The sequence below is a fragment of the Sporothrix schenckii genome (genome assembly GCF_000961545.1).
Source record: "Sporothrix schenckii 1099-18 chromosome Unknown Cont43, whole genome shotgun sequence".
Classification (NCBI taxonomy): Eukaryota; Fungi; Ascomycota; class Sordariomycetes; order Ophiostomatales; family Ophiostomataceae; genus Sporothrix; species Sporothrix schenckii.
The window spans coordinates 1,390,277-1,415,179 of NW_015971144.1; the positions used below are offsets into that span (position 1 = coordinate 1,390,277).

The 24,903-nt window shown below is 57.2% G+C and overlaps 5 protein-coding genes across 5 annotated transcripts; 1 reads left to right on the top strand and 4 right to left on the bottom strand.

Moving 5' to 3' along the window:
- Positions 1-253: 253 nt before the first annotated feature.
- On the bottom strand, positions 254-2,813 carry SPSK_02245 (3',5'-cyclic-nucleotide phosphodiesterase; the record flags this gene model as incomplete). The annotated part of the gene is made up of 3 exons (XM_016729118.1): positions 254-2,281; positions 2,418-2,684; positions 2,742-2,813. 3 exons carry the CDS (start codon positions 2,811-2,813, stop codon positions 254-256), a joined length of 2,367 nt encoding a protein of 788 aa, XP_016589176.1.
- Positions 2,814-6,037: 3,224 nt separating this feature from the next.
- On the bottom strand, positions 6,038-8,347 carry SPSK_02274 (uncharacterized protein; the record flags this gene model as incomplete). Its single annotated transcript, XM_016729146.1, has 1 exon — positions 6,038-8,347. One exon carries the CDS (start codon positions 8,345-8,347, stop codon positions 6,038-6,040), a length of 2,310 nt encoding a protein of 769 aa, XP_016589177.1.
- Positions 8,348-10,768: 2,421 nt separating this feature from the next.
- SPSK_02131 (uncharacterized protein) lies at positions 10,769-17,027 on the top strand (the record flags this gene model as incomplete). The annotated part of the gene is made up of 4 exons (XM_016729008.1): positions 10,769-10,828; positions 10,991-11,013; positions 11,098-15,858; positions 15,926-17,027. 4 exons carry the CDS (start codon positions 10,769-10,771, stop codon positions 17,025-17,027), a joined length of 5,946 nt encoding a protein of 1,981 aa, XP_016589178.1.
- A 301-nt stretch (positions 17,028-17,328) lies between these two features.
- SPSK_02660 (uncharacterized protein) lies at positions 17,329-18,279 on the bottom strand (the record flags this gene model as incomplete). The annotated part of the gene is made up of 1 exon (XM_016729528.1): positions 17,329-18,279. One exon carries the CDS (start codon positions 18,277-18,279, stop codon positions 17,329-17,331), a length of 951 nt encoding a protein of 316 aa, XP_016589179.1.
- A 1,027-nt stretch (positions 18,280-19,306) lies between these two features.
- SPSK_02139 (ABC transporter) lies at positions 19,307-24,569 on the bottom strand (the record flags this gene model as incomplete). The annotated part of the gene is made up of 4 exons (XM_016729016.1): positions 19,307-19,516; positions 19,584-23,756; positions 23,810-24,400; positions 24,498-24,569. The coding sequence occupies 4 exons, from the start codon at positions 24,567-24,569 to the stop codon at positions 19,307-19,309; spliced, it is 5,046 nt and encodes a 1,681-aa protein (XP_016589180.1).
- Between the last annotated feature and the right edge of the window lie 334 nt (positions 24,570-24,903).

A 24,903-nucleotide genomic window follows, 5' to 3' on the forward strand; every position in this document is an offset into this window, starting at 1 on the left:
CCGTTCGTGTTGTTAGCACCGCACTACGGAAAAGAGTACCCGCACAAACGGGCGGGCAGCTGCTAAACCAAAAGGAGAACTAACAATACAACGACCACGACACCGAAATTTAATAAAATACATGCAAGAGCGGATGCACAATGTCTGGAATATAAACTAGGGCGTATGTACCGGTGCGTGGCCCATCTACTGTCCGTCGATGAGTCGCATAAAAGTATATGTATTCGTGCTAAGCAGCCCCTACAGAGCTAGTCTAGAAAAAGAAGCTCTGGCCTGAATAAGAAATAATGTATTCACAGCCCAGCGGGTTGCACGCCTCGTGCTCTCGCAGCTGGTCCAGGATAATGTCGCCCGCAGGCGGCCCGTCCCGTAGCTTTTCCTTGACATGAATAATCACGACCTTGAGGCCCTGGAGAGGCAGCGGCTGCGGTTCGGTTTGTGGTTGATACGGTACCGCCAAAGTAACATCGGGAATCGATGTTGGCGCCGTGGATGGTGCCTGCAGGACGTCGTCATCCAACGACGGCAGTGAGGGGTCCGCGTCCGAGAGGGACGGTTGTGTTGCTGGCGTTGCGATATGGACGGCTTCGGCCTGCAATGCGTCGCTGCTCACGTCGACAGGGATAGTCGGTGGCAGCACAGCGCTGGTACTTTCTGTGGACGAAGCAATCGCCACCCGTACCGGCTTCACGGTTCTCGGCGAAACAGGGTCTTCTGGTACTGGAGGTACTTCGATGGACACGTGGCCCGCTGGCGCTGTATCTGATGCGCTTTCGCCGGGAGCCGTTTCCAAGGCCTCTGTCTTGCGGCGACTGTGACTAGCAGTCCGAGAGGTGTTACTGATGCTCATGCGGTCGTCGTCGCCTCCATAGCGCTTGCGTTTCCGGCCGTCGCGGTCGCGGTCGCGGTCACGGTCCCGCTGGTACTGCTTTTGCTGTTCCTGGATCTCGGCCTGCTGTTGTTGGTGGGCGATACGCGCATGAGCAACTTCCGCGGCCAAATTGGCCATCTCCTCGGCCACAAACCGGGGCGTCAGATGGCCGTAAAGGCGGTCCAGTGGTTGCGAGTCGTCGTAGCTGCACTCGACAAAGATGGCGGCGAGGTTACCAGCCGCAATCTTGGGCGCAGCCTCTTGCCAAATAAGGCCGTTGCGTGGTGACAACGAGATAGAATCCGGCTCAACGTCGCCAAACATCAACACCTCTCGGCCCGTTTTCACATCGCGGATAAAGTAGGCGCTCGAATCGTAGACGCATATGCTTTCGCCTTGTGCTGCTTGTGGTATAAGACCGCCGAGACTGCCCTGGCGTGCAGCAGCAACGCTACCGCCACCAGACAGAAGAGCCAAGCTTTCCCGTCGCTGTGGCCCAAGCAATGGTGTTGTCTGCTGGGACGGTGGCGGCTGTTGTGAGGGTTGCTGGCCCGGGAGCGCGGGCACCTGCTGCTGTTGTGCCGTTTGTGCATGATGCTGCTGCTGCTGCTGCTGTTGCAGCTGTGGTTGTATTGACAGCGGTACGAGGGGCGAGGAAGACGATGGTTGGTGGGACGCGAGACGAGGACTGAGGACACCGGCGTTCAAGGAGCCACTGCTCGCATCCATGCTTCCGAATCGCGTATTTGAGCCGCTGCCCCGGTGGCTGTGCCGTTCAATACAATGGCCGTGGCTCACGCCCCAGATCTTGACGGCCAGGCCGTCGCTGATCTCGACATACCCGCGGCCTTCTCCGTCACCCAGAGCCGGCGAACCGCCTTCCACGAGACGCATAAATGTGACAAGGCCGGCGCCATTGTTCTCGTCCGAGAGGTTCGGCCAGATGACGTTATTGAAGATGTGTGTCTTGAAGGCAGAGATCGTCGAAGGGAGGCCGGCCAATCGCTTTGGCCGTGCTCCGGGCAGGCCGGCTGTGTTGATGACAAAACCGGAAATGTGGTCGAGATGCGGATGTGTGATGAGATACGTGTCAACGAGAGCGCTTTGGACAAACGACGCATTGGCGGCTGCGGATGCATGTGGTACCTCAAGGCCGGCAAAGGGCCCAGATGTAAGAGTGTATGGCAGAGATAATGATGGTGGTTCGGGCGTATCGCTTCCCTCGTCGCTTGGCGAAGTCGTGGCAGCTGCACTCAAACCTTCTGGTAACGACTGCTCAAAAATGCGCGTAATGGAGCTCATCATCACGCCGGCATCCAGCGCGACAATCGAGCCTCGTCGCCATCCCTCAGCAGTCGACCGCACGAGAAAGGCGGTCGTGTTGGATTCGAACGGCCCACCTCCAGATCCCTTGAAGTTGAATACGTCAGCTCCAATTCCACAAAAGGTTTCTTCACTAAGACCATGTGCGAATACAGGACAACAAGCATTGAAAGCACAAAACGAACGACAGTGGCTAAAAGGAGAGGAAACAAAAGTAATGGACGACGCTAAATGGCGCGTTTTGGACCAGTAGACCAGGTTTGGTCACAGTTGCTTTCCTTTGTTGCTTTGCGTCCCTTTGTCCTTTGTTTGTGAAGCTCGAGAGCGCAAGCGCAAGCGCGCCCGTTGCTAGGCCCTGGCTCTGAACTTTTGCGCCTTCGTTCCTTATGCCGATAAGGATTTGCGAGACGCGACGTAATTTGAGCGGTGGCAAATGATTACCTATCGGGGGAGAGCCTGGCAACCGGAGGCCGTCGTCCACTGGGACACTCTATGCCTGGGACAAGCTGTGCAATGAAATAAACCGCAGCGACGCAAGTCAACTTACAAGAACAATCACTTGCAGAGCTGGCGAGCTGGAGGCTCCGGCCGACGCATCGGGCCCGCCGCTGCCACTCATCGTATTCCAAGGTGCGCTTCCAGAGAGCCAGTGCGTAGTGGTCTCGTGCTTATGGCCGGCGTTCGTCAGATGTACTCCGCATGCGCTTCCTCAATTGGTATGGTGAGGGGGGCTTCACGCGCGCTGCATTGGCGCTCCTTGACGTGGTAAGTGATTGAACGACCGAAAGGAAGATCGATAGCGGGCGAAAGCAGCCCTCTATGTACGACCTAAGAATGCGGGCAAGCGGACTGGGCGGAGAGGCATGTGCCACGAGACAATGAGACAGTGAGACGAATGAAAAGGTGTAAGATGCGGAATGCGCCCGGTGGTGGGTGTTGGCTGCTGTGAAACGTGGGTGCAGAATGCGCCCTCACAGCAAAGAGCTTCCTGGCGACGGCGTTTGTATGTGGGTCGATAAGATGCGACGATACGAATGGGCGGCACAACTGATGTCGGTAATGGGAGCCCAGGAAGGATCGCGAATAACGTGCGAGCAGATGGGTGTGACGAGGGATCAATCGCTTAAGGTTGAAAGGGGATGCAGGGGCATATATATGTAAAGGAGAAGACGAGAATCTAGTGAAAGAGGTTAAAAGGTACGAGAGAAGGCAAGACGACGTCAATGTCCCGAAACGAACGGTAGTCACGAGCTACCGTGGGACTTTTGTGGACTTGGGTAGGAGCGCTAGAAGCCTAGAGGTGTAGTTTCCCTCAGGTGCCAAAAAAAGAGTGGGCAAGCGCGACCAAGAAGGTGTGTTACAAAGGGGAAGGAGGTATGGGGCCGTGAATGAAATGGGATGCACAAAGTTGAGGCCAGACCCACGCAAGTGAGCGAAGATCTTAAATGCGCCCAGGGAAAGTGCACAGGTGTTGGCGTTCTAGCTGTTGGGTTGGGGGCCACAGACGTTGCAACGGAGCAAACCGGGGAATGTACGGCCAAGGTGAACGTGCCCCACGAGATAACGCCCTTCCTGTTTGCTCTTGCTCAAATGTGTGACCTGCGTGAAAGCAAATGTGTGTCGCGACTCATTTGGACAAGCTTCTCATAGGGACCGTAGTGGTACAATAGAAAAATAGAAAAAGATCACTGTGTCCCAGATTTGCAGGGGGTCCGTCCTTTCTTAATTGCTTTCCTGGCTGGCGTATCCGCCGTCTCTCTTTGTGCACACCAAAACACGGCGCTCTTTCCTTTCTGGCGGAAGGCGTTGTTTCCTTGATCGTGCTTTCCTTGCGGACCGTTTCTCCCCCACGTGAAGAAAGTACGCAACGCAAGGGCTTCCGCAAGGCAAGAACAAGCGAGCAAGGTGGTCCAACCAAATTTTACGACCCGTACGCCGTGATCATGAATTTTGAACATCTTAATGAAGGGAAGGAGCAAGTGGTAACATAATCGTGACAGGAACGAGCCGCTTTAAGGTAAAGCCCGGAACAGTGGCTTGACGGGCTCAAAACGGCTTTGTTAATGGCTACTTTGTCTTCAACGCAAACGTGGCAGTTGATTGTTCAGCAGAACAGGCTCTGTCCCACATACATTGGCTTAAACTACGGGCACAGAGACGTAACAGGGGTGGCGTCCCAACATTGTGAAACTGGAAAAAGACGAAATCAAACAGCAAGTTCACCCCATCCAGCCGTCCAGAGCAGATCATTAATACAAAAATAAATCAACGAGACCAACTGTGGACGACCAAAGCGATGGTAAGTCTGGTGCGGTAACCTACCTCCGTTGCACTCCATATTATTGAAGACATTGATGTTTCTCAAGTTACGCGACCCACCTTGCTTTGTGAAATTATTTCGAGAGTGAGCACATCAATTCATTGTTTTGGGTTGGCCTCCGACCATGCCTGCTTTGCTTGTAAACGTAGCCAATCGTGCAACCTCAGTGTCCAAACTTGGAAGTCTGCTTGCAGGATTGCTTGCATGCACGTGAAAGAGGTACCTGGGGGTCTCCTTACTGCTAAGGGAGACCTGCATGCAGCGTCGGCCTACTTGTGAGCCAAAAACGGCGGATCCCCAAACATAGCTCCTTTCACCACGCCGGAGAGACCGATACACAAAGGGCGAGTACATCTCTGCCAGGTGACAAACAAGAAATTGTCCACGAATCGTGGCATATACATTTCCCATGTAGAAATCATATGAAGAGAAATGATGTGAGCAGACAACAGTTCAAAGGCAATATGTCGTCGGCACCGCCGCAAAAGTAGTACAGTGGCGCAAGGCGTACAAGCCCTTGGGATGCAGAGCCTCGACCGTTGACCCAAGCAAGACAGGCCGAGTGAGGCTCGTGTTTTCAAGAGCCTTCGAGGTTTCGTGACCCAGAGGCAAATGCAAAATGTGGGGAGCTACTCGAGCTGGCCTGTGCGTAACTGAGATCGCCGAGTTGATGTCGACTGCCTTCTTTTGATGCGTAACGACTGAGGTGTCATTTTCGGAGCTCGCGGTGTGGAGGTGTCCGCCGGAGAGATCACCCGACAACACACAATGCCAACGGGCAAATCATCACATAATACGACTCGACAACTGATTCGAGATGGCGGGGGTCGTGTCGTGTCAAGAAGATGACGAACATTTGAACGAGGGGACCAACAACGGCGAAAGGGCATGCTCCGAAGGGAAAAGGATGCCTGCTCACCTTTCCCCACTAACAGCCTCTCGGGCCGCCCGAAAGCGGGGCACAATCTGTAGCTGGTGGTCTGGCCAGGCTAGTGGACATCACTTCAACCTGCATATGGACATAAGACATCGTGAGTTTTGTTTGCCTGTCAAGCGAACAAAGCAGTATTTTCAGGGCTGTTATCTTGGCTGCCTGCGGAAAGGGCGATTGGATGATATTACTGGCTTCGTATCAGCCTGTGAGTGGGTGAGGTGGAGAAGACTTTGAAGTTGCGGGGCTTCGATGTTGACTGTTTATTCTTTAATAATTATCATGACAATATTTCACAATTGTTTTTGGCATTTATTTTGTTTTCTTAATCAATTTGTTTTGTTTTTGTTTTTCGTTGTATATATATAATATTGTAAAGCAATTGTAGCAATTTGCATTTTACGATAGTTAAATGAAAAAGGAAAAAAGAAAAGAAAAAAAAATTCAAAACAACGCACATGAAACTTGACTTAACAAAACATCAAAAAGTAACTGTAGAAAACAAAACTTAGCACTTCTCAGGACTTACCTGCCTAAACCTTCCAGAAGGCAAGGCAAAAGAAATATAAGGCATAACCTGAGCACAGCTACACTACTGATTGTAAAAGAAGCCCTCTGGAAGCTGCTCGCCGCCGGGCTGCGTGCTCATGTAGTCGAGGTACTCTTGGTAGTTAACGTCGGCAAACAGGTCCTCTTGAAACAGCCCGTGACCGACAGTGGCGCCGGAATCGGCCGTCGTCAGGTCTGCAGCATCGCTCTCCGCAATGACGGGCGTCTTTGGTTTTTCATTTGCAGCGAGCCCTGTGTGCGGGGCCGTTGGCTCAACCGGCGTGCCGCCCATGTTGTGCCGGCTCATGCTCCGTGTCACACGACGGCTGGGCGTGAGCGGCTCGTCAGCGGGCGCTGCCTCGGCACTAGCAGAAGGCTGCGGACGGCTCGACTTGTGCGGGCTGTTGGCCAGGGCGTCGCCAAGGAGCAGCTGCGGGTCGATGAGGTGGTCGGGGATCACGTTCCGGTTCTGGGCGCTATTGCTGACCTGGGACGCGCGTGCCGAGACGAGACGGGCAGCACTCTCGCGGCGAGCCTGGGTGTCGCGCAACTTGTACGGCGACGATGGGCTGGCACCGTAGGCAGGAGCAGCCAGGGGAGGCAGACCAGTTTGCGGCAGGATTTGCTGGTCGTTGAAGATGAACTGGTTGTAGGCGTTCCAGAAGGAATTTGAATCCAGGCCTAGATTGGCCATGGGCATGTCGAGAGGGCCATAATGAGCGGGCACGGGCACGGGCGGCGCCAGATCGGTGCGCACATTGAGGCCCAAAGTTGCGGCACGGACACTACGCGAGGGCGACTGAGTCGACGTGGCAGATGGAGCAAAGTTTCCAAAGCCGTAGGGGTTGTACATTGCATGGGTCAGCGCTGGAGCTGGAGCGGGCACCGTCATAGGAGCAGGCACTCCGATATACTGCGTAGCGTGCGCCTTGGACACACGCCGAGGGCGACGACGGCGAGTCGGCAATGGGGTGCGGGTGGTGGCAGCGGTTGAGTTCGCGGCCTCCGTTCGTGGTCGCTTGGGAGCGGGACTCGGCTGTGTGACAATCACCTCGACGTCGCTGTCTGCATCATCACTATCCTCGCTGCTGTCGCTCAGCGCCCGCTTGCGCTTCTTCTTGATACTGGCCTTGTGCATGGCGACCTTGCGGAGGTTGCCGCAGTGCTTGGAAATGTCAAAGCCGTTGCGCCGTTCACGCATCTTTTGACGGGTGATCGGCTGTGTCTCCATCTTCTTGACGGTGAGGAAGTTGTAAAGACGATCGCTGCTTGGGCGGGTGGCCTTCGAGATGGAGATGTTGTTGAGCACAAACCGGTCGTAGTGGTTGCTCTTCCACTCGTTGTAAGCGCCCAGCAGCGTACGACCGGTACCGTCGCGGTGGAGGCTCATGGGGTTGCGCTGCTCCAGAGGAAATTCGCGGACATCCGGCTGGACATCAGCAAACGTCATCAGCTCGGCCATGGGGATCATCTCCTCTAGGCAGAAGAGGTGCATATAGCCAGCTACGTAAAAGGGGTCAAAGCGGCCATTGGACGTCTCGGTCGGGTGCTCATCAAAACAAACCTGGTACATGCCGCGGGCAATCTTGTTGCGGGTCTCCGGGCAGTCGGAAGCGCGGCACATGGCCGATGTGAGGGTCGGGCAGCGGTCGGTGTGCATTGTTGGTTTGTTTTGGATCCACAGCCGGAGAGGGATGCCCTTCTCAGCACAGCCACGAATGTAGGCCTCGAGGATCTTGCGGTCAAACTTGACATTGGATTTCAGCTCACCTTCCTTGTTGTAGTCGATACGGACCTTGTCCTTGCCGTCGCCGACAGCCCAGTTGGGCTGCCTGGGGAATTTGTCGTACCAGTCGTACTGGCCGATGCGGTTCTCGCTGTTCTTGTCCCGGGCATGGCTAATTCGGGCACCCGGCGGGGGCGGATTGGCCTTGGGCTCGCACTGTGTCAAGATGGGGATGTTGTACAGTTGATGGACGAGAGGTGCCCCTGGACCAGGCGTGGTGTATGGCTGTGTGCGAGCCGTCGCGGCGGCCGCTTGCTGGTCTAGGAACCGCTGGAGCAGATGCTGTGGGTCGGTAGTTTGAGAGCCAGGGCGTTGGGTGGTCTTGATAATCTTCCACAGCTGCTTCTTTTGATCACGAGTGAAGTCGGGAACGAAGACGGTCGAGTCAGACGAGAGCGTTTCCAGTGAAGTACGAGCACCCACTTGCTTAGGTGTTGCTGGCATGGGCAACGCCATTGGCAAGGGATAAAAGGAGCTAACGGCGTTGTTGGTCATCGGGTGAGGAGGCGTGATTTCTTGGCCGGAGCCGAAAAGGTCGTCCAGCTCTTGGTCGGTGGGAGAGTACATGTTGTAAAGTGATCGAATGAAAAGGTGAAAGAAGAAACGCAGGTGGTCAGAAACGTGCTGACAGTATATTGGTGTCGAACTCCAAAGAATACGTTGTGAAAGAAGGATTGTAGCAGCACAGCTGAACTACTTGACGTTTCGTGAATAGGATGATTGTCGTAAGGTTGTTGAGGAATGTTACAATTGTAGAAAAGAAAGACGTAACATGCATGGGGGACAGGTGATTTTTATATCCTAAAGTTAGGGGACAACAAAATGTGCACAATCGTGCTGTTCCGTTAAAGGAAGGCTGTTCATAGAGCAATACAGCTTGAGGCACTGCCATTGTCTAACAGGTTGTAAGGTGAACATAAGACTGGACATAGGAAGTAAACAAACAAGCCAGCCATGAAAGGGCCATTGTTCGGTTGGCTTTGTTGCGGCTCATTGGCTTGTTCAATTCATTCTGTCGTGCTTTGTTGTTCTTTGGTATAAAAGGCAGCATGAGCAACAATGAAATTAATGAACAAAGTAACAGAGAACAACGTGCTGAAAGAGGGAACAAAAAAAAAGATAGTTGTAAAAGAGACTAAACAAAATGGTTGAATGAGAATCTGCAAAGAACAAAGCCAGAACTATTCATTGTGCTGTTGTTTTTAACGATGTATGGCCTTGAGAGATCACGTCCGAAGAACGAGTAAAATAAAGTAAAAATTGACAACTTACATGTCGTGGAACAAAGCGTTTGGCAAAGTTACCACTTCCCCTTTGGCCCCCTGCGGCTGGCATGCATTGCGTAACGTGTGTCTGTCGCACGAGAAGGTACTCGTGCAATAAACCATGGCAGACGCGATTTGAGATGCTCGACACCAGTCATGACTCGGTTATCGGCTTGTTCCTTTATCTCCGCAGTTTCTCAACTTTGACGGCCCGCATGAGACTTTTTAGTCGAAGACCGAGACCAGACGAGAACCTAGACCTGGCAAAGTAAGCGTGGACGTTTTAAGGGTCAGGAACGCAGCCGTGCTCTAGGGGTATACAGGATATCATGTCGTGAAGCTCAAATTGTCGTATTATTTCTCCCCTGTCCTTGGCTGTGGTGGTTGTGCCACGCCCTGCATTACTTCGTCACTTTGCAACATCGGGACGGGAAAGAAGTCGACAGGTGTGACAGCAACACAAGACTTGTCTGCACATATGCGAGTGCTGTTGTTTGCAGGTTTGGGAGCACCGAAACACGAGAAAGCACCGAAATGAGAACAATCTATCTGAAAACTCGAGAAGTGGCAGAAAAGATCAGGGGAGGGATGCATAAGAAGGTCGAAGGTCGACGGCAGGCGTAACTGCCATTTGAACCAAGGGGCAGAGCTGCCGGAATAGGAAGTCGCAAAGGACGACCCCTATGACCAACCAAGGAAAGGGCAAACCAAAACGAGCCAACTTTCCAACATCAGGGGAAGCCACGACGGAACTACTCAAATCGTCAACGATTGAAATACGTTACTCGGCGGAAGGAACGAGCGGCTCGAATTATGCTACTTTGTGGATTGTACGGATAAAGAGCGACCGGCTGGACGGCGTCTGCACCCAAAACGCTAGAAATAGCACACCAACCCCGTATTTACCCCACCACCACCGCAGGAAAACGCAGGAAAGTGCTGCAGCTTGTGGCCGTTTACGAGGAAACAAGGTTTACCTCTCCCGCACAAGCATACCGTGCGGTGGCTGGCACCAAACAGTGTGCATCCTGCCGAGGCCCTGCTAAAGTTAACGTAACAGTCCACCTAGTCCGTGCGAAAACATTCAACTGCACTGGGCTTGTCCGTCCCAACTATCATCGCTGACTGCACCTTCCCACATTTTCCCACGTTTCGCGGGTTTGACAACAACGCCAGGCCCTGGCCATTAGTCCCCCCTCCCCCATTTCACAACCACCAGATACAAGAAAGCAGGAAACGAAAGGAAACAAACACCATTTTCCTCCCGACGCCGTGTTACGTCACGAGAGTGCCGCACGCCAGCTGAGGACCCTTTACGACGTACGCCGTACCTTTCCTCGTTTCCGTTTCCTGTCTTCGCCAGCATCTTTACGTTGGCCATTCCGACGGCCGCCCAGAGGCTTCATTTTCGCACTCGGCTCGCTAGCTCCCCCTCACGATATTTCTGACTCGGCAGCATCCATTTTCTTGCGATACCCATTCGAGGCGAGCACTCGGCTGTTCTGCAGGCGACTCTTGCCGCCCGTCCCTGTTTGTGCCCGCGTGTGTTGTGGACGCTGCCCGACACAGACCGGCCGACGGCGCGTGACAATTTTGCGGCCCTCGACTTTGGCAATTGTCTCCGGACGACCGTTGTTTACCACGACCGACGATACTTTTACCGGCCTTCTGAAGAGGCTGCCAAACGTCTGTCGAGCTTCCTCCGACCAGGACACCAGACACCATGGCCGAGCTCTCGCCGGAGCTGCAGGATCGACTTGACGAGCTGGAGAAGGAGCTGGAGGTACGTGACGACCAGGAAGCCCCGGAAAAGCTACAGGATCCGATACGAGGCAGCTCGGGGCACTTTGGGAAAGCATAGACTGCTGTGTGGGGATTCGTATGCGTCGTGGAGCCCTGGCTGTGACAGGAAAACTGCTAACCGTGGCCCATTTCACACCCGCAGGAAGGAGACATCACACAGAAAGGGTTAGTGGGCAGATCCCAGCCGTCAATACCATTTTTTTTTTCGGCGACACGAACTCGTTTTCTGACTCTCCGTTCCTCTCACAGATACCAGAAGCGGAGGACACAGCTCTTCTCTCAGTTTGGCGTGCCCCCAGGCTTCCAGGCCCTCCAGACATCCGGCAGCAATGGCCCTCAGTCACCAACAGAAGGCGGCCAGCAGCAAGACCATCGCGATGCCTCCTTTGCGGCGCTGAATGCCAACTCGTCCGTCGCGTCTTCCTACTCACCCGCCCAGTCCGCTGCGACCGAGCCCCGCGTCCACTCACCGTCCTACCCAACAAACCTGCTTGCACCCGGCGGCCCAATTGCGGAGCAGCGCGCCAACCTTTCTCCCCACGACTCGCTCTTCCTTTTCCCTTCGTCTCCGCAAGGCGGCAACGACAATCGTCTCTCCGTTGTAGGAGGCAGTGGCAGCGATCCGGCGCGGACGGCCACAGACATGTCTCGATCGGCGACCATGGTGTCCACCGACTACGCGTTCAACCCGGACAGCCAACAGCAGCGTTACGACGACGGAAGCGACGGATATGGCATGAAAGATGGGGCCAAGACCATGCAGTCCATGCAGTCCATGCAGAACCCCTACGACAGCCGCGCAGGCAGTATGCTTGACACACAGCAGGCCTATTTCTCCGACTTTGCCGGGCAACAGTCCTACGACCAGGGGCCGATGTCTGGTGACTACGGCGGCGCGCAGCGCTACTCGAGCGGCGGCGGCGACCCCTTCTCCCCGATTGCACTGGGCCATGGCCCGCGCTACCCGGTCGGCGATGCTTTCTCGCCCACGGCCGCGACCGCCCCGCCCATGCTGACTGCCAACGACCTCCCGCCACCCGACGCCCTGCAGTACCAGTTGCCGCTCGAGCCGCGGGACGTGCCCTTTGCCATCTACGACCCTCACGACGGGAACACACCCATGTCCAAGTTCGACAACATTGCCGAAGTTCTGCGCCATCGCGGCCGCACGACCTCCAAGATGCCCGCTTACTGGGTCCTCGACGTCCGCGGCAAAGAAATCGCGTCCATCACATGGGAGAAGCTGGCTGCGCGTGCCGAGAAGGTGGCCCAAGTCATCCGTGACAAGAGCTCGCTGTACCGTGGTGACCGTGTGGCGCTCGTCTACCGCGACTCCGAGATCATTGAGTTCGCGATCGCGCTGCTCGGCTGCTTCATTGCCGGCGTCGTGGCTGTGCCCATCAATGATTTCAACGACTACCAAAAGCTGAACCTGATCTTGACCTCGACACAGGCCCATCTGGCGCTGACCACCGAGAACAACCTCAAGACGTTCCAGCGCGACATCACGACACACAAGCTGACCTGGCCCAAAGGTGTAGAGTGGTGGAAGACCAACGAGTTCGGCAGCTACCACCCGAAGAAGAAGGACGACATGCCGCCGCTGTCCGTCCCCGACCTGGCCTACATTGAGTTCTCGCGCGCCCCCACGGGCGACCTGCGTGGCGTTGTCCTGAGCCACCGCACCATCATGCACCAGCTGGCGTGCCTGAGTGCCGTGGTGTCGACCGTCCCTGGCAACCGGCCGAACGACTCGTTTACGGGCTCTACCCTGCGCGACAAGAACGGCCGGCTGATTGGCGGCGGCGCGAGCAGCGAGATCCTCCTGTCGTACCTCGACCCGCGCCACGGCATCGGCATGATTTTGGCCGTGCTCTTTGCCGTGTACGGTGGCCATACCGTCGTCTGGCTGGAGCAGAAGACGACCGAAGTCGCCGGCTTGTACGCCCACCTGATCTCCAAGTACAAGGCCACCCTCATGGCCGCCGACTACCCCGGCCTCAAGCGCGCCGTGTACAACTACCAGCAGGACCCCATGACCACGCGAAACTTCAAAAAGGGCATGGAGCCCAACTTCCACTCCGTCAAGATGTGTCTGATTGACACGTTGACTGTCGACCCCGAGTTCCACGAGATCCTCGCCGACCGCTGGCTGCGGCCGCTGCGCAACTCGCATGCCCGCGAAGTCGTCGCCCCCATGTTGTGTCTTCCGGAGCATGGTGGCATGGTGATCAGCATCCGCGACTGGCTGGGTGGAGAAGAGCGCATGGGCTGCCCTCTCAAGCTGGATCTCGGCGACGGCAACGACTCGGACGACGACGATTTCGACGGCAAGAAGGCCGATGCGTCGGACATGGTGACGCCCATGGCGGAGGGAGGTTTCGGCTCACTGCTGGGTGGCGGCACGACCGGCAAGACGGAGCAGCGCGCTGCTAACGAATTAAGCGAAGTGCTCCTCGACAGCGAGGCCCTCAAGACGAACGAGGTGGTCGTGCTTGCTATGGGCGAAGAGGCGCGCAAGCGGCACGGCGAGGCCGGTGCTGTGCGTGTCGGCGCCTTTGGCTATCCGATCCCCGACGCCACGCTCGCCGTCGTCGACCCGGAGACCTGTCTGTTGTCCTCGCCGCACACGATTGGTGAGATTTGGGTCGACTCGCCTTCCCTGTCGGGCGGCTTCTGGGCCCTGCCGAAGCACACAGAGCAGATCTTCCACGCCCGGCCCTACAAATTCGATCCGGGCGACCCGACACCGACAGCTGTGGAGCCCGAGTTCCTTCGGACGGGCCTGCTCGGCACCGTCATCGAGGGCAAGATCTTTGTTCTCGGCCTTTACGAGGATCGCATCCGCCAAAAGGTCGAGTGGGTTGAGCCGGACAACGACATCGTTGAGTACCGCTACTTTTTCGTGCAGCACATTGTCTTTACGATCCTGCGCACGATCCCCAAGATCTTTGACTGCTCCGCCTTTGACGTCTTTGTCAACGACGAGCACCTGCCGATCGTCCTCCTGGAGACGACATCGGCCTCGACGGCGCCGGCCACGACCGGCGGTCCGCCGCGCCAGCTCGACACCGCCCTTCTCGACTCGCTGGCCCAGCGGTGCATGGACGTCCTGATGCAGATGCACCACCTCCGCGTGTACTGCGTCATGATCACCGCGCCCAACGCGCTGCCGCGCGTGCTGAAAAATGGCCGGCGCGAAATCGGCAACATGCTGTGCCGGCGCGAGTTTGACAACGGCAACCTGGCCTGTGTGCACGTCAAGTTTGGCGTCGAGCACGCCGTGCTCAACCTGCCGTTTGGCGTCGATCCCATGGGCGGCATCTGGTCGCGCATCGCCTCCGACTCGCGCGGCCACATCCTGGCGGGCGCCGACAACCAGTACTCGGGCATCGACCGCCGCGAGGTCGTCATGGACGACAAGACGAGCACGCCGCTCAACAACTTCAACAGCATCACCGACCTGATCCAGTGGCGCGTGGCGCGGCAGGCTGAGGAGCTGGCGTACTGCACCATTGACGGCCGGGGCAAAGAGGGCAAGGGCATCACATGGAAGAAGTTTGACACGCGCGTCGCCGCGGTCGCTGTGTACCTCAAGAACAAGGTGCGCCTCAAGGCGGGCGACCATGCGGTGCTCATGTACACGCACTCGGAGGACTTTGTCTTTGCGGTGCACGCCTGTCTGAACCTGGGCATTGTCGTGATCCCCATGGCACCCATGGACCAGAACCGGCTGTCCGAGGACGTGCCGGCGTTTCTGCACCTCGTGGCCGACTTCAAGGTGCGCGCGGTGCTTGTCAACAGCGAAATTGACCATCTGCTTAAGATGAAGACGGTCTCGCAGCACGTCAAGCAGTCGGCGCAGGTGCTGAAGCTGTCGGTGCCGAGCATCTACAACACGTCGCGGCCGTCGAAGCAGAACAGCGGCCTGCGCGACTTGGGCATCACAATGAACCCGGCCTGGGTGCAGGCCAACTACCCGGCGCTGATCTGGACCTACTGGACGCCCGACCAGCGGCGCGTGGCCGTCCAGCTGAGCCACGACACCATTCTGGGCATGTGCAAGGTGCAGAAGGAGACGTGCCAGATGACGAGCTCGCGGCCCGTGCTGGGCTGCGTGCGCAGCACGACCGGCCTGGGCTTTGTGCACACGTGTCTCATGGGCATCTACATTGGCACGCCGACGTACCTGCTGTCGCCTGTCGAATTTGCGCAGAACCCCGTGTCGCTCTTCCTGATCCTGTCGCGCTACAAGATCAAGGACACGTACGCCACGCCGCAGATGCTGGACCACGCCATGTCGAGCATGCCGGGTAAGGGCTTCACGCTGCACGAGCTCAAGAACATGATGATCACGGCCGAGAGCCGCCCGCGCGTCGACGTCTTCCAAAAGGTGCGCCTGCACTTTGCAGCCACGGGCCTGGACCGCACGGCCATCAACACGGTGTACTCGCACGTGCTCAACCCCATGGTGGCCTCGCGCTCGTACATGTGCATCGAGCCCATTGAGCTGTGGCTCGACACCAAGGCGCTGCGCCGCGGCCTCATTATGCCCGTCGACCCGGACGCCAACCCGCGCGCCCTGCTCGTCCAGGACTCCGGCATGGTGCCCGTGTCCACACAGATTGCCATTGTCAACCCCGAGAGCCGGCTGCTGTGCCTGGACGGCGAGTTTGGCGAGATCTGGGTCGACTCCGAGGCGTGCGTCAAGTCGTTTTACGGCTCCAAGGACGCGTTCGACAAGGAGCGCTTCGACGGCCGCACCGTCGACGGCGACCCCAGCATTCGCTATGTTCGCACGGGCGACCTGGGCTTCCTGCACAGCGTGAGCCGGCCCATCGGCCCCAGCGGCGCCCAGGTGGACATGCAGGTGCTCTTTGTGCTCGGTAACATTGGCGAAACGTTTGAGATCAACGGCCTGAGCCACTTCCCCATGGACATTGAGAACTCGGTCGAGCGCTGCCACCGTATCATTGTGCCCGGCGGATGGTACGTCCTTTCTACCTCTCTGTCTCTATTCTAATTTTTTTTCTTTTTTTCTTCTTTTTTTTTCGTTTCCGTATACTAACACCTGTAGTGCCGTCTTCCAAGCCGGTGGGCTCGTGGTGGTGTTGGTCGAGGTTGCACGCAAGGCCTATCTGGCCTCCATTGTGCCCGTCATCGTCAACGCCATCCTCAACGAGCACCAGATCATCGTCGACATTGTTGCCTTTGTCAACCGCGGCGACTTCCCCCGGTCCCGCCTGGGCGAGAAACAGCGCGGCAAGATCCTGGCCGGCTGGGTCTCGCGCAAGATGCGTACGATGGCCCAGTTTGCCATCCGCGACCTTGCCGCGCTCGACCAAGACAGCAATGTGATGGGCAACAGCAGCAGCAGCGGTGCGGCCACCGATGCCAACCGGGCCAGTCTCAGTAGTATGCGCAGCGGCGGGCCCGGCGGCAGCGGCGGCGCACCGTCGTCTGCCGGCCCCCCACAGATTCTCGAGCAGCGCGAACTGGAGCAGCAGCATGACAACGAGTTTGCGTATGGCGCCGAGAGCAGCGGTGACGGCACCCGCACCAGCAGCGTTGGTGACGTCAGCGGTGGCGGCAACGTCAACAGCAACAACGACAACGACGGCCTCCCACCGCCCAGCTTTGGCGCGGTCGAGATGCCGGCGGACGACAGCGTCGTTGTCAAGCGGCCGTCCACGGCACGAGACGGCCAGGACGGCTACAGCGACCACGAGTACGAGTACCAAAACGAAAACGATGTTCTCACGCCGACACAGGCCCATGCCGGCGGCCTGCTGGCCGTGCGCAACGTCGACGCCCATGCTGACTCGAGCTCTGACGACGATGCCAAGCGCCCGCCACCGCCCATTGGACGCAAGCCTGTCCCGCGCAAGAGTGTCCAGTCACCGCCTCCCAGCGCACCAGGACAAGCACCACCGCCACCGCCCATTCCACAACAGCAGCAGCAGCAGCAACAACACGACATGTTCTTACCGGGCGTGGACGGCCGGCCGTCGATGAACAATGACTGGCGGTTGAGCCAGGTCATGTACAGCAACGATGGCGGTGTCGTGGGCGCCGCCGACGCCAGTGCGGGTGGCCGGCCCGTGTCGGTGTCGGACGACGAGTGGGCGCGCGATGCGATGCGCGGTTTGAGTTTGGCCGACAACGGCGAGCAGAGGTAGTTCTTGGTTGATGACAAGGTTCGATTCTTTATGAGCGGCATAGCAGGTGCAACACTACGGCTTTTGTCTTCGTTCCGTGTTTAACGTTTCTATTCATTATGTAGTTTTCTGGTTTCTTGTGGCAGCTCATGCTTTCCGTATTGTTATTGTTTAGTTCACATTACTTGGATTCCCCTCCTGTTCGCCTTGTCGAGAACCAACACTGCATCTTTGCCATGCTCGTATTCGGTCGACTCTCTTCTTGGATTTTGTGCAAGGTCTTCGTGCTCCCTATAGCAAGTACAATAGACAGCTCGCCTTCTCACAATTCATCCCGCTCAGGCATACCCAAGCTGTCCCGACCCGCCTCCCGCTCTGCCCGCGTATGCTTGCGGTCCGAACGCCGCGCATTGCGCATCAACGCGTCCCACATCAGCCGCCGGTCGCGCCCGTGGTCCGACTCCAGCACGTGCTCCGTGCGGATCTTGAAGTAGATGTCCACCTTGCCGTGCTCCGGGTCCGGCTTGGAGTGCTCAAACGGCCACGCCACCACCGCGTCGTCCTTGGCCGCCGGCACGTACCGGCTGAGGTCGGCAAACGAGTCCTCGCACTTGCCGCCGCCCTTGGCGTTGAACAGCGGCAGAATCGGATACAGCTGGCCCGGCGCGAAGAACACCACCTTGTCGCGGTCGGCCACCTCCGGCAGCGTCCACGTCGACGCCGCCGCCCCCTCCGTCGGGATGGCCCGCAGCGGCGCCGCGGGCTCCGTCGCCGTGGCCGCCGCCTTCTTGGACTTCTTTTGGAACACCATGAAGCGCCACGTGCGCCCGTCGTCCATCTCCGGCCGCCGCATCTCGTGGTCCTCGATCCACTTGCGCACGTAAACGGGCAGCTCGCGCCACTCCATCATCAGCAGGTCGCGCTGCATGCCGCCGTGGTCGACGCCGTCCCAGCTGCCCGGGTACGTGCGGCCCGCAATGAACTTCTCGATGCCGTCCGAGAACGGGTACAGCGGATGGCCCTCGCCGTTGCGCAAGTCGCCGAGGCGGTAGTTGCGCGCGTGGAACTTCTTGACGACGTTGCACTTGGTCTCGAAGCCCATGGGCGGGTCGCCGTGGTCGGGGAAGGGGCGGTGCCAGTTCCAGTGGGCGACGATGGGGTACTCGTGGGCGTCCCAGTTGATAAAGTGCTTGCCGTCCTTTTCGTACGCGTGCGTTGAGCCGAGGCCCTGCAAGACGAGGAAGAGCAGCGCGCTGGCGCTGCCAGTCTTCATCGTGATTGAGGATGGAGTGGTTTGGAGAGAGACAAATGTGTTGTCAAAGGCAGGTATTTCGTTGGCACGATCCAGCCGGTTGTCGTGGTCGTGGTCGTCAAGCGCGCTTTCCAAAACATGGAGGTGTGGGCAAAGTGTAGTGACCGGAGAACGGCTCGACACAGCCTGGTGATGCTTTTATCATGGGCCAGACAGAAACGAAGCAAAGAACCAGCCACGAAACGGTTTCGAGTATCCGCGCGTTTCTAGCATGTGCCAGAAGCCTTGCGGTACTAGTATTGCCGCTTCAATCTGTCCATCATGCTTCCTACTGCTGTCCTCTTCGTCCTCTGCCCCATCCCCTTCGGGTATTAACGAGGCCCAGCTATGTCATAGCAAACATGGGGAAAGGCATATGGAGGCGGGGGAGCGGAGGGAAGCCTGGCCGGCAATCGAAGACAAGGAACAGCAACAGTTTTCCCGACTTCGAGCCAATGAGATGCTGTGCACGTATTGTCCTTTTTGTTAGTATCCCAATTATCGTGTGCCGGCATATTTGGGGGTCTCGATGCGAATACAGGCTAATATGGGTGGTGCAGCGTCGTGATCGCGTGTGGCTTAATATTTGCAGATTAATATTGCCACTGGCTGCTGTTCGTACCCAGAACGTGTCCTTTTTGCCTTCATTTATCGAGATATACTGTATTGGCTTTCAACCTGTGTTGCAGTTGGATCACGAGATGTCGCCCGAGACTTTCCTTGTTTTGTTAGTGCATGGCAGAAGGAAAATATCAAGACATGAAATAAAACAAAATATTTCACAAAAGCACTGAGAGAGAACCTCATCATGACCATGTTTAAAAATGAGACATTCAAATTCGCTGGTCGGCAACTTTTATTCAAGAAAAATGAAAATAAAAAAACTCCAAGAACCAACGCATCGATATGCTTTGCGTTAAAGCTTCGCGATGAACAAAATTATCCAAAATCAAGTGTAATCGTTTTTCAGAGCTGCATTCCCAGGTATGCGCTCCGTCAACAAGCTGTTTTACGGACCGTGGTCACTGCCAATGGGGGTAGACCCTGGTTCCACTGGAGCGGCATGGATGACACGGCCGTTTTCGAGCACGACAGAGAAGTCGGCGTCACGGACGGCCTCAACACGGTGGGCAATGGTAATGACCGTGCTGTGCTGCAGCTCTTCGCGAAGGACCTCCTGGATCTGGAACGCCGTCTTCTTATCAATAGAAGCCGTGGCCTGGACGGTTAGCAATCACCGACTACATGGTGACAAACGCAAACGTCCGCAACGGAACTAAACTTACCTCGTCCAGAATGACAATGGGGCTGCGGCGCAAAACAGCCCGACCGAGGCCAATCAGCTGGCGCTGGCCCTGGCTCATGTTCTTTCCGCCACCGTCAACACGGCTGCTCAGAGTGAAGTCACTGGCGGCATCAGCCAGGACACGGCGGAGGACAAGCTCACACTCCTCGTCGGTGTGCTCGCCGACTGGGTCCAGGTTCTCGCGCAGGGAGCCGGGGAAGAGCACAGGGTCCTGTGCGACGAAGCTGATGCGCTGGCGCAGTTTGTGCTTGTTGACAGTGGCGACGTTCATCGAGCCAATGTAGATGCTGCCCTGGGATGTTTCGTTGTTGTCCGGCAGAATGGTGCCCAGCAGCGCCAGCGCCAGCGTGCTCTTTCCTGACCCAGTACGGCCCGTGACGGCCACCGTGGAGCCGGCGGGGATGCGCATGTTGATCTCGCGTAGGCTGGGCTCGAGGTGCGGCGCGTAGCGGAAGGACGCATTGTCAAACACAATATCGTCATTCGTCGTCGGCCAGGCCGCGGGCGGATCCACGTCGCCGACCGGCTCCTGGTCCAGGTCTAGTAGTTCTGTGACACGCTCCACGGAGACGAACTGCATCTGCAGCTCGCCGTACCGGCGGCACAGGACCTGCGTGGAGTTGACAAAGTACGCAGCAGAGGTCAAGACGAAGGCAACGAGACCGCTGGACAGACCGGTTCCCAGAGCCGTCATGGTCAGGGCAAACGTCGAGAGCGCGGTCAGCGCATTAAAGCGCCACTGCAGCCACGCCTGCAAGGACCAGTAAAAATGGTCCATGCGCTGAAACGCATCGGTGGTGGCGATGATGCGCTCTTGGAAATGCGGCTGGACGCGGAACGCACGGACGGTTGTCAAGCCTTCCAGGAGTGTGCCGAAATTGGACATGAGAGGCGACAGCGAGACCATCTCGAGACGGCGCAACGATTGAGACGCGGGCAAAAAGTGAAAGAAGATCAGGACAAAGGCCGACGTCATGAAGACGGCCATGACCAAGAAGGTCGGCGTGGCAGACGCAATGACCAAGATGGAGGAGACCCAGTTCAGTGCGAACCACGCACAGCGGTGGATCTGCTGGGCAATGGCTCCGTCAATTGTGCCAATGTCGGATGTGACGCGGTTCATGAGCCGGCCCACGGGAGTCACATCGAAGAAACGGAATGGCGCCGTGCTGACCCGCACCATGACTTGCTGGAACACCTGCTTGCCGGCCGTATATGTGATGGCAATCAAGATCAGGTCGCCAAGAGTACGGAATACGAGAGAGGACAGGGCCAAGACGGTGAACCAGAAAAGCCATGGCAAAACGTCACTTTCGGGGTTGGGCAGACCAAAATTCTTATCGGTCCACCCGGTGCTGTTCATAGTACCATGGTGGACAGCGACAGAGAGCATGTCATCATCGCCTTGCGCACCACCAACAACAACTTGCATGGATGGTGAAAGGATGGACGATAGTGATCTCTTCAAGACTGTTGTCACGGCGTCGCTTCCATAGGCTTCACCCCAGATCTTGAGGAAGTAGAAGTACGCAATCTTGGAGATGCGGAAGCCGACGAAGCAGACAATGACAAGCGCCCACCAGTGGGCACCACCCGCCTTGATATAGCGCCAGTACACGGACAGCATGACACCGCCATGGACACGGTGCTCCTCTTCAATGAACTTGTTCTTGGCAACCTTGTCTTCATGGGGCTTTGCATTTTCTGCCTCGCTCTCGGACGACGACGATGCAGAATCGTTGTCTGCGGACAAGCCCGCCTCGCTCTCGTCGGCAACGGTGACGAGTGTCGAGGTAGCAGCAGATGCGTTGAGCGTCCGGCGGACGTGGTCGGCGTCAATTTTGGAGACAATCCCGTGCTCGTCACTGACTTCGTAGATCTGGTCGGCATAGTCGGCAGCAAGGTCCATGCGGTGGGTAACAAAGATGACGAGGCGGTTCTTCATGAGACCGGATGTCGCAAACAGCCGTTTCATGATGGATTCGGCGGTGTTGTGGTCCAGAGCGGCAATGGGATCGTCAAGGAGCAGGATGCGGGCGCGGCTGTAGATGGCGCGGGCCAGAGCTACGCGAGCCTTTTGTCCACCAGACAAGCCAATGCCGTTCTCTCCAACATTGGACATGTCACCGGCCTCAAACTCGGCAAAATCGGGAAGCAGACAGCACGCTTCTATAACCCGGTTGTACCGCGTCTCGTCGTAAGGATGACAGAAGAGAATGTTCTCACGAACGGTCATGCTCTGGAGCCACGGCGTCTGCGCACTGTAGCCAATGGTCTCCTTGGGAACGGAGCGCGTGCCGGCATGTTGGTCCATCTCACCAAGTAGGGTCATGAGCAAGGCCGTCTTGCCAGTACCGACCTTTCCGCAGATCACAGTCAGGCCCGGTCCGTCGGCGACAAAGCTCACTTTGGTAAGAATCGCTGTTTCTGCCGTGGGCCAAGCGAAAGCCGCATCCTCCATACCAATGTAGAGAGGGCCAGGCGGGCGAATGATGCCATCGACAAGAGCACCTTCGGGCGCCTGCGTCAGCACGTCGCGCCCTGGCTCGTCGTCAATTCCTTCCTTGTCGGGCTCGGCCATAAAAGCCTCGATGCGGCGAATAGCAACATTGGCGTTGAGCATGACAGTAATGAGATCGGGCAGCTCGCGAAGGCTCTGCTCGAGCAAGTTGAAGAGGTTTAGCGCAGGGAAGGCGATGTCAATGGTGAGAGGACGCTTCTCAATGACAGTGTAGGCGTAGAAGGCAGCCACGGGGAAGAAAGAGGCAGCCAGCTGGTTGATGATGGATATGGCCTTCTGGATGAGGTTGGTAATAACCCGATAGTTGAGCTCCTTCTGCCGCGCTGTCAGGATGTTGGCCAGCCACTTGTCCTGCCAGTCGTACCACCGCAAATGACGGATCGATTCGATGAACTGCGACGTGACCTGGAGCTTGGTGTCGGTCACGGCACGACGGGCGAGCTCCCAATGGACGAGGACCTTCACAACGTAGACGTTTATGATTTGGGCGGCGACAATGACCAGGATGCCCAGAAGAGAGGCGGCGCCGAGCACATTCCATAGCAGGAAGATGGAGAGGACAAAGTTGAGGGGCTTCGTGAACAGCGTGGGGAACTCCCAGAAGCGCTGGGCCACCTCATAGACGTCATTGCGCATGAGGTTGAGGATCTTGCCAGTCGATGCGGGGGCGGAGCCGCTGGCGACACTGTTGGCGATCTCGGTCATACCACCGCCACCTCCTGGTCCACGGGCACCGCCACTACGGCCTCCACCTCCTCCGCCGCCACCGCCACCACCGTGGGCAGTCAGGATTCTCGGACGGACGACAGCCGAATCCCGTCTGCGTCTGCCCTTTCCGCCCTTCTTGCCCTTGTCTGCTTCTGTTAGACCAGGGAAGGTAAAGGCCTTCCGGCGCAGTGTTTTCTCGTAGATCATGGTGATGAGCTCGCCACGAGAGCGTTCATAGCAGCGGCGAGTGAACCACAACGAGAAGACACCGGCCTGGGCCCGGGCAATGTTTGTGATACAAATGAACACGGCGTAGACGGAGGCCACACGCACACTGGCTTGTGGACCCTCCATGGACGCGAGCAGCAGCTTCAAAAGAATGATGGGAAGCATCGACAGCATCGAGTCGAGAATACCGAGGAGCGACGTAATGATGAGGTCGGGTGTGTTGACCTTGATGATGCGGGCGGTGACGGAGCCCTTGACGTCATGGAAGAGTCGGTAAAGACGGGCGTGCTGGAATTCAAACGGCAGGTGCCAAACATCCTCGTCCTGGAGTTGGCGGGTGGCGCCTAAGCTGATAACAGGGGCCATCCAATTGACCGTCATCCACTGGTACATATTGAGATTGTCCTCGGGACTGCGGCTCTTGATGGACGGCGTCTCGAAGATGCCGGCAATTCGGTCGTCCCCGCGGCCCAGGCCGAGGCGAGGGTCACGCATGGGCATCGCCATCATGATGCCAATGGACAGACTCGTCACGCTCATCTCCGCAAGCCAGGTCAGGTTAAGTGGCCACTCGGACAGTCCGGGAACGCCGAACAACAATGCAATTTGAACGAAGAGTGTGCTCGTATAGATGAAGAGGACGCTGCTTGGCAGCGACCGAGGCCGGTCAATTGCCAACAAGATCGCGGAGATGAACTGCGCAGTCAGAAAGTCAGCGTATTGGGCGTTCGCAATCAAGGACGACAAACCGATGGGGGCACGGTACTCACACAGGGGACAACAGGTGTCAGGTACAAACGGCCATGGCCGGCTGCAAAGGTCAGAATCAGGCTCGTAGCCACACCCGCCACAGACAGCAAAAAGAGCGTGATGGCCATCAGGTGCCAGGACCGGACGACCAGTGTCGCCAAACCGCCGCCAATGCTCACGGGCCGGGAATCGACGACGCTGTTCCGCCGGCCAAAGCCGACGATGGTGCTGCTCGCACTGCTGTCGGTGGCATTGTCGCTGTCGGACTCGACGGCCCCTTCAGCAGGCTCGTCCACAGCGATTTCCACGGCCGAGCCGCTGGCCGTGGCTTCTACATCGGTGTCGGTATCACCGGCCTGCACGCCACTATGGCGGTCTTGCCGGGCGTTCGTCCCCGTCGATGGAGGCAGCCGACCGTGCTTTAGGCCGAGTTCGTCCTCTTCGGTCGCAAAGCCGCGAAGGTAAATCGGCCGGCGCTTCCAGAGCGGCTGCAATGAATAGCGGCCGACAAAGACAAGCAATGCCAGCCACACGGGGACGTAGGCTATGATGCCGGGACAGCCATCACCGAACGTAGCGCTTTCAGGAATCTAGTTTTGTTAGCTCTGGCGCGTTTGTTTCAAATTAGATGCAATAACAAATAGAGACTGTCGTCGAAGACGTCTTGTTGCTGTGAAAACGTAAAACGTATTCAGGGGCTGTTTGCCGTGAAAAACAAGCAAGGAAAGTGCGGCCTAGGCGCGGAATACCGGCAGGCATCGCACATTCCGAAAACGTCGGGCGTGTGAAACCAGGTGCGCGACGTCTTGCCGCGCCAGGAAGGCACGGTCGAGCACCGGAGGACTGCTTCGGTTCAATACGCACCCAAATCTGACGGCAGCATGAATAACAGGGCCAAATATGGTCTGCCCAATGTGGAGATGACGACATGGCCCCTCGGAGACGGAAGCCGGGGGCAGGAGGTTAAGCACCGGCGCAAAGACCGATACGCCGAGGACGGCCTGAAAACCTTGGAAAGCGACTCGACGTCGGCCGAGATCGAGAAACCACTCCGAAATTTGCCGCAGATACTCCAAGACGTACACAATGTGAG